The sequence below is a fragment of the Salvelinus fontinalis genome, unplaced genomic scaffold, assembly GCF_029448725.1.
Source record: "Salvelinus fontinalis isolate EN_2023a unplaced genomic scaffold, ASM2944872v1 scaffold_0623, whole genome shotgun sequence".
Lineage (NCBI taxonomy): Eukaryota > Metazoa > Chordata > Actinopteri > Salmoniformes > Salmonidae > Salvelinus > Salvelinus fontinalis.
Window position 1 is genome coordinate 62,501 of NW_026600832.1, and position 19,152 is coordinate 81,652.

The following is a 19,152-nucleotide window of genomic DNA, read 5'->3' on the forward strand; positions in this document are numbered from 1 at the left end:
AGAGAGCGAGAAAGATATAGAATGAGCAGAGGGAGTGGCCAGGAGCAGAGGGAGGGGCCAGGAGCAGAGGGAGGGGCCAGGAGCAGAGGGACACTTGAAACACAGGTAACACAGACACAAACCTCTGAGGGTTTCGAGCTTGAGGTAGTCACCTCATACAAGTACTTGGGAGTATGACTAGACGGTACACTGTCCTTCTCTGAGCACATATGAAAGCTGCAGGTTAAGGTTAAATCTAGACTTGGTTTCCTCTATCGTAATTGCTCCTCTTTCACCCCAGCTGCCAAACTAACCCTGATTCAGATGACCATCCTACCCATGCTAGATTACGGAGACGTAATTTATAGATCGGCAGGTAAGGGTGCTCTCGAGCGGCTAGATGTTCTTTACCATTCGGCCATCAGATTTGCCACCAATGCTCCTTACAGGACACATCACTGCACTCTATACTCCTCTGTAAACTGGTCATCTGTAAACTGAGTAAAATGGCACCGGAGGAAATAGCAGCAGTTTTACCGGCGCCCAACCAATTGTGCTACTATTTGGGGGTTTTCGCGTTATTTGTAACTTATTTTGTACATAATGTTTCTGCAACCGTATCTTACGGCAGAAAAGAGCTTCTGGATATCAGGACAGCGATCACTCACCTCGGATTAGACAAAGATCTTTTCTTCAACAAGCAGGAAGCACAGGACATTCTCCAAACACCCCACAGGGCTGACATCCACGTTATTGACAAGAGGAGGAGACGCAGGTATAGAGGACAGAGCAGGGAACCTCATGAGGACCCGCAGGTATAGAGGACAGAGCAGGGAACCTCATGAGGACCCGCAGGCATAGAGGACAGAGCAGGGAACCTCGTGAGGACCCGCAGGTATAGAGGACAGAGCAGGGAACCTCGTGAGGACCCGCAGGTATAGAGGACAGAGCAGGGAACCTCATGAGGACCCGCAGGTATAGAGGACAGAGCAGGGAACCTCGTGAGGACCCGCAGGTATAGAGGACAGAGCAGGGAACCTCATGAGGACCCGCAGGTATAGAGGACAGAGCAGGGAACCTCGTGAGGACCCGCAGGTATAGAGGACAGATCAGGGAACCTCGTGAGGAGACGCAGGTATAGAGGACAGAGCAGGGAACCTCATGAGGACCCGCAGGTATAGAGGACAGAGCAGGGAACCTCATGAGGACCCGCAGGTATAGAGGACAGAGCAGGGAACCTCATGAGGACCCGCAGGTATAGAGGACAGAGCAGGGAACCTCATGAGGACCCGCAGGTATAGAGGACAGAGCAGGGAACCTCGTGAGGAGACGCAGGTATAGAGGACAGAGCAGGGAACCTCATGAGGACCCGCAGGTATAGAGGACAGAGCAGGGAACCTCATGAGGACCCGCAGGTATAGAGGACAGAGCAGGGAACCTCGTGAGGACCCGCAGGAGGTGAGTGGGAACGCTGCCGTTACCGTCAATATTACTCGCCAACGTGCAATCATTAGGCAATAAATTACACGAGGTACGATCACGAATATCCTACCAATGGGACATCAAAAACTGTAATATCCTATGTTTCACGGAATCGTGGCTGAATGACGACATGGATATTCAGCTAGCACTGCACCAGCAAGATAGAACTTACTCCGTAAGACGAGGGGGGCGGTCTGTGCATATTTGTAAACAACAGCTGGTGCACGAAATCTAAGGAAGTCTCTAGATTTTGCTCGCCTGAAGTAGAGTATATTGTGATAAATTGCAGGCCACACTACTTGCCTAGAGAGTTTTCAGCTATACTTTTCGTGGCTGTTTATTTACCACCACAGACAGATGCTGGCACTAAGACCGCACTCAGTCAGCTGTATAAGGAAATAAGCAAACAGGAAACCACTCACCCAGAGGTGGCGTACCTGGTGGCCAGAGACTTTAATGCAGGGAAACTAAAATCAATTCTACCAAATTTCTATCAACATGTTAAATGTACAACCAGAGGGAAATAAATTATAGATCACCTGTACTCCACACACAGAGACGCGTACAAAGCTCTCCCTCACCCTCCATTTGGTAAATCTGACCACAATTCTATCCTCCTGATTCCTGCTTACAAGCAACAATTAAAGCAGGAAGCATCAGTGACTCGGTCTATAAAATAAGTGGTCAGATGAAGCAGATGCTAAACTACAGGACTGTTTTGCTATCACAGACTGGAATATGTTCCGGGATTCTTCCGATGGCATTGAGTAGTACACCACATCAGTCACTGGCTTTATCAATAAGTGCATTGAGGACGTCGTCCCCACAGTGACTGTACGTACATATCCCAACCAGAAGCCATGGATTACAGGCAACATTCGCACTGAGCTAAAGGGTAGAGCTGCCGCTTTCAAGGTGCGGGATTCTAACCCGGAAGCTTACAAGAAATCCTGCTATGCCCTGCGACGAACCATCAAACAGGCAAAGTGTCAATACAGGGCTAAGATTGAATCATACTACACCGGCTCCGACGCTCATCTAATGTGGCAGGGCTTGCAAACTATTAGAGACTACAAAGGGAAGCACAGCCGCGAGCTGCCCAGTGACACGAGTCTACCAGATGAGCTAAATCACTTCTCTGCTTGCTTCGAGGCAAGCAACACTGAGGCATGTATGAGAGCATCAGCTGTTCCGGATGACGGTGTGATCACGCTCCCCGTAGCCGACATGAGTAAGACCTTTAAACAGGTCAACATACACAAGGCTGCGGGGCCAGACGGATTACTAGGACGTGTGCTCCGGGCATGTGCTGACCAACTGGCAAGTGTCTTCACTGACATTTTCAACATGTCCCTGATTGAGTCTGTAATACCAACATGCTTCAAGCAGACCACCATAATCCCTGCGACCAAGAACACAAAGGCAACCTGCCTAAATGACTACAGGCCCGTAGCACTCACATCCGTAGCCATGAAGTGCTTTGAAAGGTTGGTAATGGCTCACATCAACACCATTATCGCAGAAACCCTAGACCCACTCCAATTTGCATACCGCCCAAACAGATCCACAGATGATGCAATCTCTATTGCACTCCACACTTCCCTTTCTCACCTGGACAAAAGGAACACTTATGTGAGAATGCTATTCATTGACCACAGCTCAGCGTTCAACACCATAGTACCCTCAAAGCTCATCATTAAGCTAAGGATCCTGGGACTAAACACCTCCCTCTGCAACTGGATCCTGGATTTCCTGACAGACTGCCCCCAGGTGGTGAGGGAAGGTAGCAACACATCTGCCACGCTGATCCTCAATACTGGAGCCCCCCAGTGGTGCGTGCTCAGTCCCCTCCTGTACTCCCTGTTCACCCACGACTGCATTGCCAGGCACGACTCCAACACCATCATTAAGTTTGCAGACGACACAACAGTGGTAGGCCTGATCACTGTCAACGACGAGACAGCCTATAGGGAGGAGGTCAGAGACCTGGCCGGGTGGTGCCAGAATAACAACCTATCCCTCAACGTAACCAAGACTAAGGAGATGATTGTGGACTACAGGAACGAGCACGCCCCCATTCTCATCGACGGGGCTGTAGTGGAGCAGGTTGAGAGCTTCAAGTTCCTTGGTGTCCATATCACCAACAAACTAGAATGGTCCAAACACATCAAGACGGTCGTGAAGAGGGCACAACAAAGCCTATTACCCCTCAGGAAACTAAAAAGATTTGCCATGGGTCCTGAGATCCTCAAAAGGTTCTGCAGCTGCAACATAGAGAGCATCCTGCCTGGTTGCATCACTGCCTGGGAGGGCAATTGCTCGGCCTCTGACCGCAAGGCACTACAGAGGGTAGTGCGTACGGCCCAGTACATCACTGGGGCTAAGCTGCCTGCCATCCAGGACCTATATATCAGGCGGTGTCAGAGGAAGGCCCTAAGAATTGTCAAAGCCACCCCAGTCATAGACTGTTCTCTCTACTACCACATGGCAAGCGGTACCGGAGTGCCAAGTCTAGGACTGTGGATGGAATTTATATGTTTAAGTGAATGATGAGAATATTCCACCCCGAAACTATATAATTGTATGTAATTGATTAGAATCAGTGAAATACATTAGAATCATCAAATTATTATTAATGATGTGTGTAGTCTTAGTCAGTAAAATGATAATAAATGATGTGTGTAGTTTCAGTCAGAATTAGGATAAAACAATATATCTGTACGATATGTCTCTGAAGTATCTTAAACACAGACTGTCTGAGCAAGATTCAGTGCAGACCTTGGCTAGGGGCCACAGAGAGACTGGGGAAAGGACAGGGAGTGCTTCTCACGGTCCCTAATCTTTGTCAGCTGGGTAGTGGGACAGTGTGTGCGTAGAATACCTAATGTTTGTGTGTGAAATTATGTGCGTAAGGAGCTAGTATAAAATGAATGGTTTTGTACAACTAACTAGCGTGCCCGTGAATAAACATTTTAGACTATCACAGCTGGGGCCTCTGTCTGTTTCATTCAACCAGTATCTTACAAATCCTTCAGTTTATGAACATTGAGAACAAAATTCTCGTAACAAGGACAAAAAGGCTTCTCAACAGTTTTTAACCCCAAGCCATAAGACTCCTCAACAGGTAATCAAATGGCTACCCGGACTATTTGCATTGTGTGCCCCCCCAACCCCTCTTTTTACGCTGCTGCTACTCTCTGTTTATCATATATGCCTAGTCACTTTAACTATGCATTTATGTACATACTACCTCAATTGGCCTGACCAACCAGTGCTCCCGCATATTGGCTTACCGGGCTATCTGCGTTGTGTCCCGCCACCCACCAACCCCTCTTTTACACTACTGCTATTCTCTGTCCATCATATGTACATACTACCTCAATCAGCCTGACTAACCGTTGTCTGTATGTAGCCTCGCTACTTTTATAGCCTCGTTACTGTATATAGCCTGTCTTTTTACTGTTGTTTTATTTCTTTACTTACCTATTGTTCACCTAATTCCTTTTTGCACTATTGGTTAGAGCCTGTAAGTAGCATTTCACTGTAAGGTCTCAACACCTGTTGTATTCGGCGCATGTGACAAATAAAACGTTGATTTGATCTCTGTATACCCGTCGCAAGACCCACTGGTTGATGCTGATTTAAAAAACCCTCTTAGGCCTCACTCCCCCCTATCTGAGATATCTACTGCAGCCCTCATCCTCCACATACAACACCCGTTCTGCCAGTCACATTCTGTTAAAGGTCCCCAAAATGCAAACATCCCTGGGTCACTCCTCTTTTCAGTTCACTGCTGCTAGCGACTGGAACGAGCTGCAACAAACACTCAAACTGGACAGTTTTATCTCAATTTCTTCATTCAAAGACTGAGTCATGGACACTCTTACTGACAGTTGTGGCTGCTTTACGTGATGTATTGTTGTCTCTACCTTCTTGCCCTTTGTGCTGTTGTCTGTGGCCAATAATGTTTGTACCATGTTTTGTGCTACTACCATGTTGTGCTGCTAACATGCTGTGTTGTCATGTGTTGCTGCTTTGCTATTGTTGGGTTCTGATTTCTTGACTTATGAAATCATGAAATATACTTATTGATGAACTGAGGGACAGAGGGGAATGTATAATGTATATGGTGGATGCAATTAAGCTTGGAATATACTGAGGGTAGGGAAGACTATCACGTGGCAAGCACTGATAAGGTTGGAATGTACTGAGGGCAGGGAAGACTATCACGTGGCAGGCACTGATAAGGTTGGAATGTACTGAGGGCAGGAAGACTATCACATGGCAGGCACTGATAAGGTTGGAATGTACTGAGGGCAGGGAAGACTATCACGTGGCAGGCACTGATAAGGTTGGAATGTACTGAGGGCAGGAAGACTATCACATGGCAGGCACTGATAAGGTTGGAATGTACTGAGGGCAGGGAAGACTATCACGTGGCAGGCACTGATAAGGTTGGAATGTACTGAGGGTAGGGAAGACTATCACGTGGCAGGCACTGATAAGGTTGGAATGTACTGAGGGCAGGGAAGACTATCACGTGGCAGGCACTGATAAGGTTGGAATGTACTGAGGGCAGGGAAGACTATCACGTGGCAGGCACTGATAAGGTTGGAATGTACTGAGGGCAGGAAGACTATCACATGGCAGGCACTGATAAGGTTGGAATGTACTGAGGGCAGGGAAGACTATCACGTGGCAGGCACTGATAAGGTTGGAATGTACTGAGGGCAGGAAGACTATCACATGGCAGGCACTGATAAGGTTGGAATGTACTGAGGGCAGGAAGACTATCACATGGCAGGCACTGACAAGGTTGGAATGTACTGAGGGCAGGGAAGACTATCACATGGCAGGCACTGATAAGGTTGGAATGTACTGAGGGCAGGGAAGACTATCACATGGCAGGCACTGATAAGGTTGGAATGTACTGAGGGCAGGGAAGACTATCACGTGGCAGGCACTGATAAGGTTGGAATGTACTGAGGGCAGGGAAGACTATCACGTGGCAGGCACTGATAAGGTTGGAATGTACTGAGGGCAGGGAAGACTATCACGTGGCAGGCACTGATAAGGTTGGAATGTACTGAGGGCAGGGAAGACTATCACGTGGCAGGCACTGATAAGGTTGGAATGTACTGAGGGCAGGGAAGACTATCACGTGGCAGGCACTGATAAGGTTGGAATGTACTGAGGGCAGGGAAGACTATCATGTGGCAGGCACTGATAAGGTTGGAATGTACTGAGGGCAGGGAAGACTATCACGTGGCAGGCACTGATAAGGCTGGAATGTACTGAGGGCAGGGAAGACTATCACGTGGCAGGCACTGATAAGGTTGGAATGTACTGAGGGCAGGGAAGACTATCACGTGGCAGGCACTGATAAGGTTGGAGAGCTGTGGCTTAGTGAGGAAGGGGTCGAGGTCAGGTCAGGTCACGTTAAGGGAGAAGAAACAGTTTATTGCCCACGTCACTTAATTTTCTGCCTAGCAACAGAGACGTAATGGTTAGAGAGGAGGAGGAGATTCCACCCCAAATTGTAATATACACTGCTCAAAAAAATAAAGGGAACACTTAAACAGCACAATGTAACTCCAAGTCAATCACACTTCTGTGAAATCAAACTGTCCACTTAGGAAGCAACACTGATTGACAATAAATTTCTCATGCTGTTGTGCAAATGGAATAGACAAAATGTGGAAATTATAGGCAATTAGCAAAACACCCCCAAAAAAGGAGTGATTCTGCAGGTGTTGACCACAGACCACTTCTCAGTTCCTGTGCTTCCTGGCTGATGTTTTGGTCACTTTTGAATGCTGGCGGTGCTTTCACTCATGCACATTTGTGGCCTGCTGGAGGTCATTTTGCAGGGCTCTGGCAGTGTTCCTCATTGCACAAAGGCGGAGGTAGCGGTCCTGCTGCTGGGTTGTTGCCCTCCTACGGCCTCCTCCACGTCTCCTGATGTACTGGCCTGTCTCCTGGTAGCGCCTCCATGCTCTGGACACTACGCTGACAGACACAGCAAACCTTCTTGCCATAGCTCGCATTGATGTGCCATCCTGGATGAGCTGCAATACCTGAGCCACTTGTGTGGGTTGTAGACTCCGTCTCATGCTACCACTAGAGTGAAAGCACCGCCAGCATTCAAAAGTGACCAAAACATCAGCCAGGAAGCATAGGAACTGAGAAGTGGTCTGTGGTCACCACTTGCAGAATCACTCCTTTTTTGGGGGTGTCTTGCTAATTGCCACCTTTTGTCTATTCCATTTGCACAACAGCATGTGAAATTTATTGTCAATCAGTGTTGCTTCCTAAGTGGACAGTTTGATTTCACAGAAGTGTGATTGACTTGGAGTTACACTGTGTTGTTTAAGTGTTCCCTTTATTTTTTTTGAGCAGTGTATATCACCACTGGTGGAACCATGTCTTTGTCTGATGCAGCTGTATTGACCCAATGGGCAAAAGACCTTGGTTTAAGCTTTCAGTGTCCGTCGCGTTCTTACTCTGATAATTAGAACCTAACACTATGTTGTCGTCTTAGGTCTCTCTTTATGTAGTGTTGTCTCGTCATGATGTTGGTTTTGTCCTATATTTCTATATATATTTGATTTTGATTTTTTAATCCCAGCCCCCGTCCCCGCAGGAGGCCTTTTGCCTTTTGGTAGGCCATCATTGTAAATAAGAATTTGTTCTTAACTGACTTGTCAAGTTAAATAAAGGTTAAATAAATAACAAGACAGTAAATACACACACTGTTCTATGCTTCCATTAGAAGGTCTCAAACTGTCCGTCTGACATCGTTTGAAACATGGGAAATCTGTGTATACACTACCTTGAGAAGGTAACACTCGCACGAACACACACACACCCACCCACCTGGCCATCTGTTTGTAAGCCTCCTCAGCCACAGCGAAGATGTGAGGGTCCATGTCTCCCATGTTCTGGCCGCTGTACGCATTGATGATGTCACTACCGTAGATGGGAAGGTTCTCATAGGGATTAATGGCCACCAGCACAATACCTACAGGAAGAGAGGAGAGGAGTTGGTGTGTGTGTGTGTGTGTGTGTGTGTGTGTGTGTGTGTGTGTGTGTGTGTGTGTGTGTGTGTGTGTGTGTGTGTGTGTGTGTGTGTGTGTGTGTGTGAGAGAGAGACACTTGTGTGTCTGTGTGACACTTGTGTGTCTGTGTGGGCATACCACAGTATGTGTAGATGAGTTTGGAGTCGGTGAAGCGGACTTTAAGGTTGTGCAGGACGGCCGGCTCGTGCAGGTAGCTAAGAGCTGTGAGGTCATTCTCCCCCACCAGGATGTCAGGGTTCCGCAGGTGAGGAAGGTTCTTTGTCTTATCATCCAGCTTGTGCTCAATGTCCTGGACAACACAGATTAAACAGAGAAGTTATCACACACAATATACAGTGGGGCAAAAAAGTATTTAGTCAGCCACCAATTGTGCAAGTTCTCCTACTTAAAAAGATGAGAGAGGCCTGTAATTTTCATCATATGTACACTTCAACTATGACAGACAAAATGAGAAAAAAAAAATCCAGAAAATCACATTGTAGGATGTTTAATGAATTTATTTGCAAATTATGGTGGAAAATAAGTATTGTCACCTACAAACAAGCAAGATTTCTGGCTTTCACAGACCTCCTTTAAGAGGCTCCTCTGTCCTCCACTCGTTACCTGTATTAATGGCACCTGTTTGAACTTGTTATCAGTATAAAAGACACCTGTCCACAACCTCAAACAGTCACACTCCAAACACCACTATGGCCAAGACCAAAGAGCTGTCAAAGGACACCAGAAACAAAATTGTAAACCTGCACCAGGCTGGGAAGACTGAATTTGCGAAAGGTAAGCAGCTTGATTTGAAGAAATCAACTGTGGGAGCAATTATTAGGAAATGGAAGACATACAAGACCACTGATAATCTCCCTCGATCTGGGGCTCCACGCAAGATCTTACCCCGTGGGGTCAAAATGATCACAAGAACGGTGAGCAAAAATCCCAGAACCACACGGGGGGACCTAGTGAATGAACTGCAGAGAGCTGGGACCAAAGTAACAAAGCCTACCATCAGTAACACACTACGCCGCCAGGGACTCAAATCCTGCAGTGCCAGAAGTGTCCCCCTGCTTAAGCCAGTACATGTCCAGGCCCGTCTGAAGTTTGCTAGAGAGCATTTGGATGATCCAGAAGAAGATTGGGAGAATGTGATATGGTCAGATGAAACCAAAATATAACTTTTTGGTAAAAACTCAACTCGAGTTGCATCCAAAGAACACCATACCTACTGTGAAGCATGGGGGTGGAAACATCATGCTTTGGGGTTGTTTTTCTGCAAAGGGACCAGGACGACTGATCCGTGTAAAGGAAAGAATGAACGGGGCCATGTATCGTGAGATTTTGAGTGAAAACCTCCTTCCATCAGCAAGGGCATTGAAGATGAAACGTGGCTGGGTCTTTCAGCATGACAATGATCCCAAACACACCGCCTGGGCAACGAAGGAGTGGCTTCATAAGAAGCATTTCAAGGTCAAGGAGTGGCCTAGCCAGTCTCCAGATCTCAACCCCATAGAAAATCTTTGGAGGGAGTTGAAAGTCCGTGTTGCCCAGAAACAGCCCCAAAACATCACTGCTCTAGAGGAGATCTACATCGAGGAATGGGCCAAAATACCAGCAATAGTGTGTGAAAACCTTGTGAAGACTTACAGAAAACGTTTGACTTCTGTCATTGCCAACAAAGGGTATATAACAAAGTATTGAGATAAACTTTTGTTATTGACCAAATACTTATTTTCCCCCATAATTTGCAAATAAATACATTAAAAATCCTACAATGTGATTTTCTGGATTTTTTCTCTCATTTTGTCTGTCATAGTTGAAGTGTACATATGATGAAAATTACAGGCCTCTCTCATCTTTTTAAGTGGGAGAACTTGCACAATTGGTGGCTGACTAAATACTTTTTTGCCCCACTGTATGTGTGTATCGCAGGCGGCTGGTGGCACCTTAATTGGGGAGTACGGGCTCATAGTAATGGCTGGAACAGAATAAATGGAACGGTATCAAACATGGTTTCATTGTGTTTTATACCATTTCATTTGTCCATTCCAGCCATTATTGTAATTCGTCCCCCCCATCACCAGCCTCCTGTGGTGTGTGTGCTGAGTAGGGACCTGGTTTAATGTAACTCAGTGACATAAAAAACAGACAGTTGGTGAACATAAGGCTCACGCATGTATCAAAATATGCCACCAAATGGGGCAGGTGTCTGAAAGGTTTATTGGCCTTGGTTGACTTAGTTTACATAGACATTTGGATATGTTTTTATGATATGTCTGGTGATATATTGCAGTGTGAAGACAACAGAACCTTTACAACTACTCCAATAACCAATAATGAGATAGATTCGCTGTGTGTGTGTGTGTGTGTGTGTGTGTGTGTGTGTGTGTGTGTGTGTGTGTGTGTGTGTGTGTGTGTGTGTGTGTGTGTGTGTGTGTGTGTGTGTGTGTGTGTGTGTGTGTGTGTACTGTGCATCTCATGACAAATGAGAGGATGTTATGCAACCACCCAACCCTTACACCCCCTACTCCTCCTCTCCTCCAGTACTCACCATTCCATCCTCCAGTGTGAGGTGTAGGGTGGAATCTCCATGTTTGTAGTTCTTAGTGAGCTCTGCTGACTTCCACACCTCATCTGCATCAGGGATCCACACCCGAGCAAACTGAGAGAGGGGAGAGGAGAAAGAAGGAGAGTGAGAAGGGAGAGAAAGGTTATACATGACATACATACATACTACAGAATGTATTCTCCAAGTCAGAAAGCTACATCAGGCCTACATCAGTACAGTCCTGTCCCCAGGCTCAATGTCTACTGCAGAGAGAACCTGCTGGTGTATCAGATCAGTACAGTACTGTCCCCAGGCTCAATGTCTACTGCAGAGAGAACCTGTTGGTGTATCAGATCAGTACTGTCCCCAGGCTCAATGTCTACTGCAGAGAGAACCTGTTGGTGTATCAGATCAGTACAGTCCCCAGGCTCAATGTCTACTGCAGAGAGAACCTACTGGTGTATCAGATCAGTACAGCTCCCAGGCTCAATGTCTACTGCAGAGAGAACCTGTTGGTGTATCAGATCAGTACTGTCCCCAGGCTCAATGTCTACTGCAGAGAGAACCTGCTGGTGTATCAGATCAGTACAGTCCCCAGGCTCAATGTCTACTGCAGAGAGAACCTACTGGTGTATCAGATCAGTACAGTACTGTCCCCAGGCTCAATGTCTACTGCAGAGAGAACCTGTTGGTGTATCAGATCAGTACTGTCCCCAGGCTCAATGTCTACTGCAGAGAGAACCTACTGGTGTATCAGATCAGTACAGTACTGTCCCCAGGCTCAATGTCTACTGCAGAGAGAACCTGCTGGTGAATCAGATCAGTACTGTCCCCAGGCTCAATGTCTACTGCAGAGAGAACCTGTTGGTGTATCAGATCAGTACTGTCCCCAGGCTCAATGTCTACTGCAGAGAGAACCTGTTGGTGTATCAGATCAGTACTGTCCCCAGGCTCAATGTCTACTGCAGAGAGAACCTGTTGGTGTATCAGATCAGTACTGTACTGTCCCCAGGCTCAATGTCTACTGCAGAGAGAACCTGCTGGTGTATCAGATCAGTACAGTACTGTCCCCAGGCTCAATGTCTACTGCAGAGAGAACCTGCTGGTGTATAAGATCAGTACAGTCCCCAGGCTCAATGTCTACTGCAGAGAGAACCTGCTGGTGTATCAGATCAGTACTGTCCCCAGGCTCAATGTCTACTGCAGAGAGAACCTGTTGGTGTATCAGATCAGTACAGTCCCCAGGCTCAATGTCTACTGCAGAGAGAACCTGCTGGTGTATCAGATCAGTACTGTCCCCAGGCTCAATGTCTACTGCAGAGAGAACCTACTGGTGTATCAGATCAGTACAGTCCCCAGGCTCAATGTCTACTGCAGAGAGAACCTGCTGGTGTATCAGATCAGTACTGTCCCCAGGCTCAATGTCTACTGCAGAGAGAACCTGCTGGTGTATCAGATCAGTACAGTACTGTCCCCAGGCTCAATGTCTACTGCAGAGAGAACCTGCTGGTGTATCAGATCAGTACAGTCCCCAGGCTCAATGTCTACTGCAGAGAGAACCTGCTGGTGTATCAGATCAGTACAGTACTGTCCCCAGGCTCAATGTCTACTGCAGAGAGAACCTGCTGGTGTATCAGATCAGTACTGTCCCCAGGCTCAATGTCTACTGCAGAGAGAACCTGCTGGTGTATCAGATCAGTACAGTACTGTCCCCAGGCTCAATGTCTACTGCAGAGAGAACCTGCTGGTGTATCAGATCAGTACAGTCCTGTCCCCAGGCTCAATGTCTACTGCAGAGAGAACCTGCTGGTGTATCAGATCAGTACAGTACTGTCCCCAGGCTCAATGTCTACTGCAGAGAGAACCTGCTGGTGTATCAGATCAGTACAGTCCTGTCCCCAGGCTCAATGTCTACTGCAGAGAGAACCTGCTGGTGTATCAGATCAGTACAGTACTGTCCCCAGGCTCAATGTCTACTGCAGAGAGAACTTGCTGGTGTATCAGATCAGTACAGTACTGTCCCCAGGCTCAATGTCTACTGCAGAGAGAACTTGCTGGTGTATCAGATCAGTACAGTACTGTCCCCAGGCTCAATGTCTACTGCAGAGAGAACCTGCTGGTGTATCAGATCAGTACAGTATAGTCCCCAGGCTCAATGTCTACTGCAGAGAGAACCTGCTGGTGTATCAGATCAGTACTGTCCCCAGGCTCAATGTCTACTGCAGAGAGAACCTGTTGGTGTATCAGATCAGTACAGTACTGTCCCCAGGCTCAATGTCTACTGCAGAGAGAACCTGCTGGTGTATCAGATCAGTACTGTCCCCAGGCTCAATGTCTACTGCAGAGAGAACCTGCTGGTGTATCAGATCAGTACTGTCCCCAGGCTCAATGTCTACTGCAGAGAGAACCTGCTGGTGTATCAGATCAGTACTGTCCCCAGGCTCAATGTCTACTGCAGAGAGAACCTGCTGGTGTATCAGATCAGTACTGTCCCCAGGCTCAATGTCTACTGCAGAGAGAACCTGTTGGTGTATCAGATCAGTACTGTCCCCAGGCTCAATGTCTACTGCAGAGAGAACCTGCTGGTGTATCAGATCCGTACAGTCCCCAGGCTCAATGTCTACTGCAGAGAGAACCTGCTGGTGTATCAGATCAGTACAGTACTGTCCCCAGGCTCAATGTCTACTGCAGAGAGAACCTGCTGGTGTATCAGATCAGTACTGTCCCCAGGCTCAATGTCTACTGCAGAGAGAACCTGCTGGTGTATCAGATCAGTACTGTCCCCAGGCTCAATGTCTACTGCAGAGAGAACCTGCTGGTGTATCAGATCAGTACAGTACTGTCCCCAGGCTCAATGTCTACTGCAGAGAGAACCTGCTGGTGTATCAGATCAGTACTGTCCCCAGGCTCAATGTCTACTGCAGAGAGAACCTGTTGGTGTATCAGATCAGTACTGTCCCCAGGCTCAATGTCTACTGCAGAGAGAACCTGCTGGTGTATCAGATCCGTACAGTACTGTCCCCAGGCTCAATGTCTACTGCAGAGAGAACCTGCTGGTGTATCAGATCAGTAAAGTCCCCAGGCTCAATGTCTACTGCAGAGAGAACCTGTTGGTGTATCAGATCAGTACTGTCCCCAGGCTCAATGTCTACTGCAGAGAGAACCTGCTGGTGTATCAGATCAGTATAGTCCCCAGGCTCAATGTCTACTGCAGAGAGAACCTGCTGGTGTATCAGATCAGTACTGTCCCCAGGCTCAATGTCTACTGCAGAGAGAACCTGTTGGTGTATCAGATCAGTACTGTACTGTCCCCAGGCTCAATGTCTACTGCAGAGAGAACCTGCTGGTGTATCAGATCAGTACAGTACTGTCCCCAGGCTCAATGTCTACTGCAGAGAGAACCTGCTGGTGTATCAGATCAGTACTGTACTGTCCCCAGGCTCAATGTCTACTGCAGAGAGAACCTGCTGGTGTATCAGATCAGTACAGTACTGTCCCCAGGCTCAATGTCTACTGCAGAGAGAACCTGCTGGTGTATCAGATCAGTAAAGTCCCCAGGCTCAATGTCTACTGCAGAGAGAACCTGTTGGTGTATCAGATCAGTACTGTCCCCAGGCTCAATGTCTACTGCAGAGAGAACCTGCTGGTGTATCAGATCAGTACTGTCCCCAGGCTCAATGTCTACTGCAGAGAGAACCTGCTGGTGTATCAGATCAGTACTGTCCCCAGGCTCAATGTCTACTGCAGAGAGAACCTGCTGGTGTATCAGATCAGTACTGTCCCCAGGCTCAATGTCTACTGCAGAGAGAACCTGTTGGTGTATCAGATCAGTACTGTCCCCAGGCTCAATGTCTACTGCAGAGAGAACCTGCTGGTGTATCAGATCAGTACTGTCCCCAGGCTCAATGTCTACTGCAGAGAGAACCTGCTGGTGTATCAGATCAGTACTGTCCCCAGGCTCAATGTCTACTGCAGAGAGAACCTGCTGGTGTATCAGATCAGTACAGTCCCCAGGCTCAATGTCTACTGCAGAGAAAACCTGCTGGTGTATCAGATCCGTACAGTACTGTCCCCAGGCTCAATGTCTACTGCAGAGAGAACCTGCTGGTGTATCAGATCAGTACAGCTCCCAGGCTCAATGTCTACTGCAGAGAGAACCTGCTGGTGTATCAGATCAGTACAGTACTGTCCCCAGGCTCAATGTCTACTGCAGAGAGAACCTGCTGGTGTATCAGATCAGTACAGTACTGTCCCCAGGCTCAATGTCTACTGCAGAGAGAACCTGCTGGTGTATCAGATCAGTACAGTACTGTCCCCAGGCTCAATGTCTACTGCAGAGAGAACCTGCTGGTGTATCAGATCAGTACTGTCCCCAGGCTCAATGTCTACTGCAGAGAGAACCTGCTGGTGTATCAGATCAGTACAGCTCCCAGGCTCAATGTCTACTGCAGAGAGAACCTGTTGGTGTATCAGATCAGTACTGTCCCCAGGCTCAATGTCTACTGCAGAGAGAACCTACTGGTGTATCAGATCCGTACAGTACTGTCCCCAGGCTCAATGTCTACTGCAGAGAGAACCTGCTGGTGTATCAGATCAGTATAGTCCCCAGGCTCAATGTCTACTGCAGAGAGAACCTGCTGGTGTATCAGATCAGTACTGTCCCCAGGCTCAATGTCTACTGCAGAGAGAACCTGTTGGTGTATCAGATCAGTACGGTCCCCAGGCTCAATGTCTACTGCAGAGAGAACCTGCTGGTGTATCAGATCAGTACAGTCCCCAGGCTCAATGTCTACTGCAGAGAGAACCTGCTGGTGTATCAGATCAGTACAGCTCCCAGGCTCAATGTCTACTGCAGAGAGAACCTGCTGGTGTATCAGATCAGTACAGTCCCCAGGCTCAATGTCTACTGCAGAGAGAACCTGCTGGTGTATCAGATCAGTACTGTCCCCAGGCTCAATGTCTACTGCAGAGAGAACCTGCTGGTGTATCAGATCAGTACAGTCCCCAGGCTCAATGTCTACTGCAGAGAGAACCTGCTGGTGTATCAGATCAGTACAGTACTGTCCCCAGGCTCAATGTCTACTGCAGAGAGAACCTGCTGGTGTATCAGATCAGTACAGTATAGTCCCCAGGCTCAATGTCTACTGCAGAAAGAACCTGCTGGTGTATCAGATCAGTACAGCTCCCAGGCTCAATGTCTACTGCAGAGAGAACCTGTTGGTGTATCAGATCAGTACAGTCCCCAGGCTCAATGTCTACTGCAGAGAGAACCTGCTGGTGTATCAGATCAGTACAGTACTGTCCCCAGGCTCAATGTCTACTGCAGAGAGAACCTGCTGGTGTATCAGATCAGTACAGTACTGTCCCCAGGCTCAATGTCTACTGCAGAGAGAACCTGCTGGTGTATCAGATCAGTACAGTACTGTCCCCAGGCTCAATGTCTACTGCAGAGAGAACCTGCTGGTGTATCAGATCAGATCAGTACTGTCCCCAGGCTCAATGTCTACTGCAGAGAGAACCTGCTGGTGTATCAGATCAGTACAGTACTGTCCCCAGGCTCAATGTCTACTGCAGAGAGAACCTGTTGGTGTATCAGATCAGTACAGTACTGTCCCCAGGCTCAATGTCTACTGCAGAGAGAACCTGCTGGTGTATCAGATCAGTACAGTACTGTCCCCAGGCTCAATGTCTACTGCAGAGAGAACCTGCTGGTGTATCAGATCAGTCCTGTCCCCAGGCTCAATGTCTACTGCAGAGAGAACCTGCTGGTGTATCAGATCAGTACAGTACTGTCCCCAGGCTCAATGTCTACTGCAGAGAGAACCTGCTGGTGTATCAGATCTGTTAGCCAACCTGCCAGCTTAGTGGAGTCTGCCAATAGCACAGTCAGTGTAGTCAGCTCAGCCATACCCATTGAGACTGTGTCTGTGCCTCGACCTAGGTTGGGCAAAACTAAACATGGCGGTGTTCGCCTTAGCAATCTTATTAGGATAAAGACCTCCTCCATTCCTGCCATTATTGAAAGAGATCGTGATACCTCACATCTCAAAATAGGGTTACTTAATGTTAGATCCCTCACTTCAAAGGCAGTCATAGTCAATGAACTAATCACTGATCATAATCTTGATGTGATTGGCCTGACTGAAACATGGCTTAAGCCTGATGAATTTACTGTGTTAAATGAGGCCTCACCTCCTGGTTACACAAGTGACCATATCCCCCGTGCATCCCGCAAAGGCGGAGGTGTTGCTAACATTTACGATAGCAAATTTCAATTTACAAAAAAAAATAATGACGTTTTCGTCTTTTGAGCTTCTAGTCATGAAATCTATGCAGCCTACTCAATCACTTTTTATAGCTACTGTTTCCAGGCCTCCTGGGCCATATACAGCGTTCCTCTCTGAGTTTCCTGAATTCCTATCAGACCTTGTAGTCATAGCAGATCATATTCTAATTTTTGGTGATTTTAATATTCACATGGAGAAGTCCACAGACCCACTCCAAAAGTCTTTCGGAGCCATCATCGACTCAGTGGGTTTTGTCCAACATGTCTCTGGACCTACTCACTGCCACAGTCATACTCTGGACCTAGTTTTGTCCCATGGAATAAATGTTGTAGATCTTAATGTTTTTCTACATAATCCTGGACTATCAGACCACCATTTTATTACGTTTGCAATCGCAACAAATAATCTGCTCAGACCCCAACCAAGGAGCATCAAAAGTCGTGCTATAAATTCTCAGACAACACAAAAATTCCTTGATGCCCTTCCAGACTCCTTCTGCCTACCCAAGGACGTCAGAGGACAAAAATCAGTTAACCACCTAACTGAGGAACTCAATTTAACCTTGCGCAATACCCTAGATGCAGTTGCACCCCTAAAAACGAAAAACATTTGTCATAAGAAACTAGCTCCTTGGTATACAGAAAATACCCGAGCTTTGAAGCAAGCTTCCAGGAAATTGGAACGGAAATGGCACCACACCAAACTGGAAGTCTTCCGACTAGCTTGGAAAGACAGTACCGAAGAGCCCTCACTGCTGCTCGATCATCCTACTTTTCCAACTTAATTGAGGAAAATAAGAACAATCCAAAATGTATTTTTGATACTGTTGCAAAGCTAACTAAAAAGCAGCATTCCCCAAGAGAGGATGGCTTTCACTTCAGCAGTAATAAATTCATGAACTTCTTTGAGGAAAAGATCATGACCATTAGAAAGCAAATTACGGACTCCTCTTTGAACCTGCGTATTCCTCCAGGGCTTAGCTGTCCTGGATCTGCACAGCTCTGCGAGGGCCTGGGATCGGGAGAGACACTTAAGTGTTTTAGTACTATATCTCTTGACACAATGATGAAAATAATCATGGCCTCTAAACCTTCAAGCTGCATACTGGATCCTATTCCTACTAAACTGCTGAAAGAGCTGCTTCCTGTGCTTGGCCCTCCTATGTTGAACATAATAAACAGCTCTCTATCCACCCGATGTGTACCAAACTCACTAAAAGTGGCAGTGATAAAGCCTCTCTTGAAAAAGCCAAACCTTGACCCGGAAAATATAAAAAACTATCGGCCTATATCGAATCTTCCATTCCTCTCAAAAATTTTAGAAAAAGCTGTTGCGCAGCAACTCACTGCCTTTCTGAAGACAAACAATGTATACGAAATGCTTCAGTCTGGTTTTAGACCCCATCATAGCACTGAGACTGCACTTGTGAAGGTGGTAAATGACCTTTTGGTGGCGTCAGACCGAGGCTCTGCATCTGTCCTCGTGCTACTAGACCTTAGTGCTGCCTTTGACACCATCGATCACCACATTCTTTTGGAGAGACTGGAAACCCAAATTGGTCTACACGGACCAGTTCTGGCCTGGTTTAGATCTTACCTGTCGGAAAGATATCAGTTTGTCTCTGTGAATGGTTTGTCCTCTGACAAATCAACTGTGCATTTCGGTGTTCCTCAAGGTTCCGTTTTAGGACCACTATTGTTTTCACTATATATTTTACCTCTTGGGGATGTTTTTCGAAAACATAATGTTAACTTTCACTGCTATGCGGATGACACACAACTGTACATTTCAA

At 47.2% G+C, this 19,152-nt stretch overlaps 1 protein-coding gene across 1 annotated transcript in view; it reads right to left on the reverse strand.

The window, feature by feature from the left end:
* LOC129846760 (unconventional myosin-Va-like) overlaps positions 1-19,152 on the reverse strand; it is a 106,792-nt gene that overhangs the window by 57,434 nt on the left and 30,206 nt on the right. Inside the window, exons 2-4 of the mRNA XM_055914622.1 lie at positions 11,077-11,187; positions 8,658-8,829; positions 8,338-8,482 (exon numbers count right to left, since the gene is read on the reverse strand). Coding sequence (XP_055770597.1) covers positions 8,338-8,482; positions 8,658-8,829; positions 11,077-11,187 — 428 coding nt within the window. The remainder of the gene's footprint in view (positions 1-8,337; positions 8,483-8,657; positions 8,830-11,076; positions 11,188-19,152) is intronic.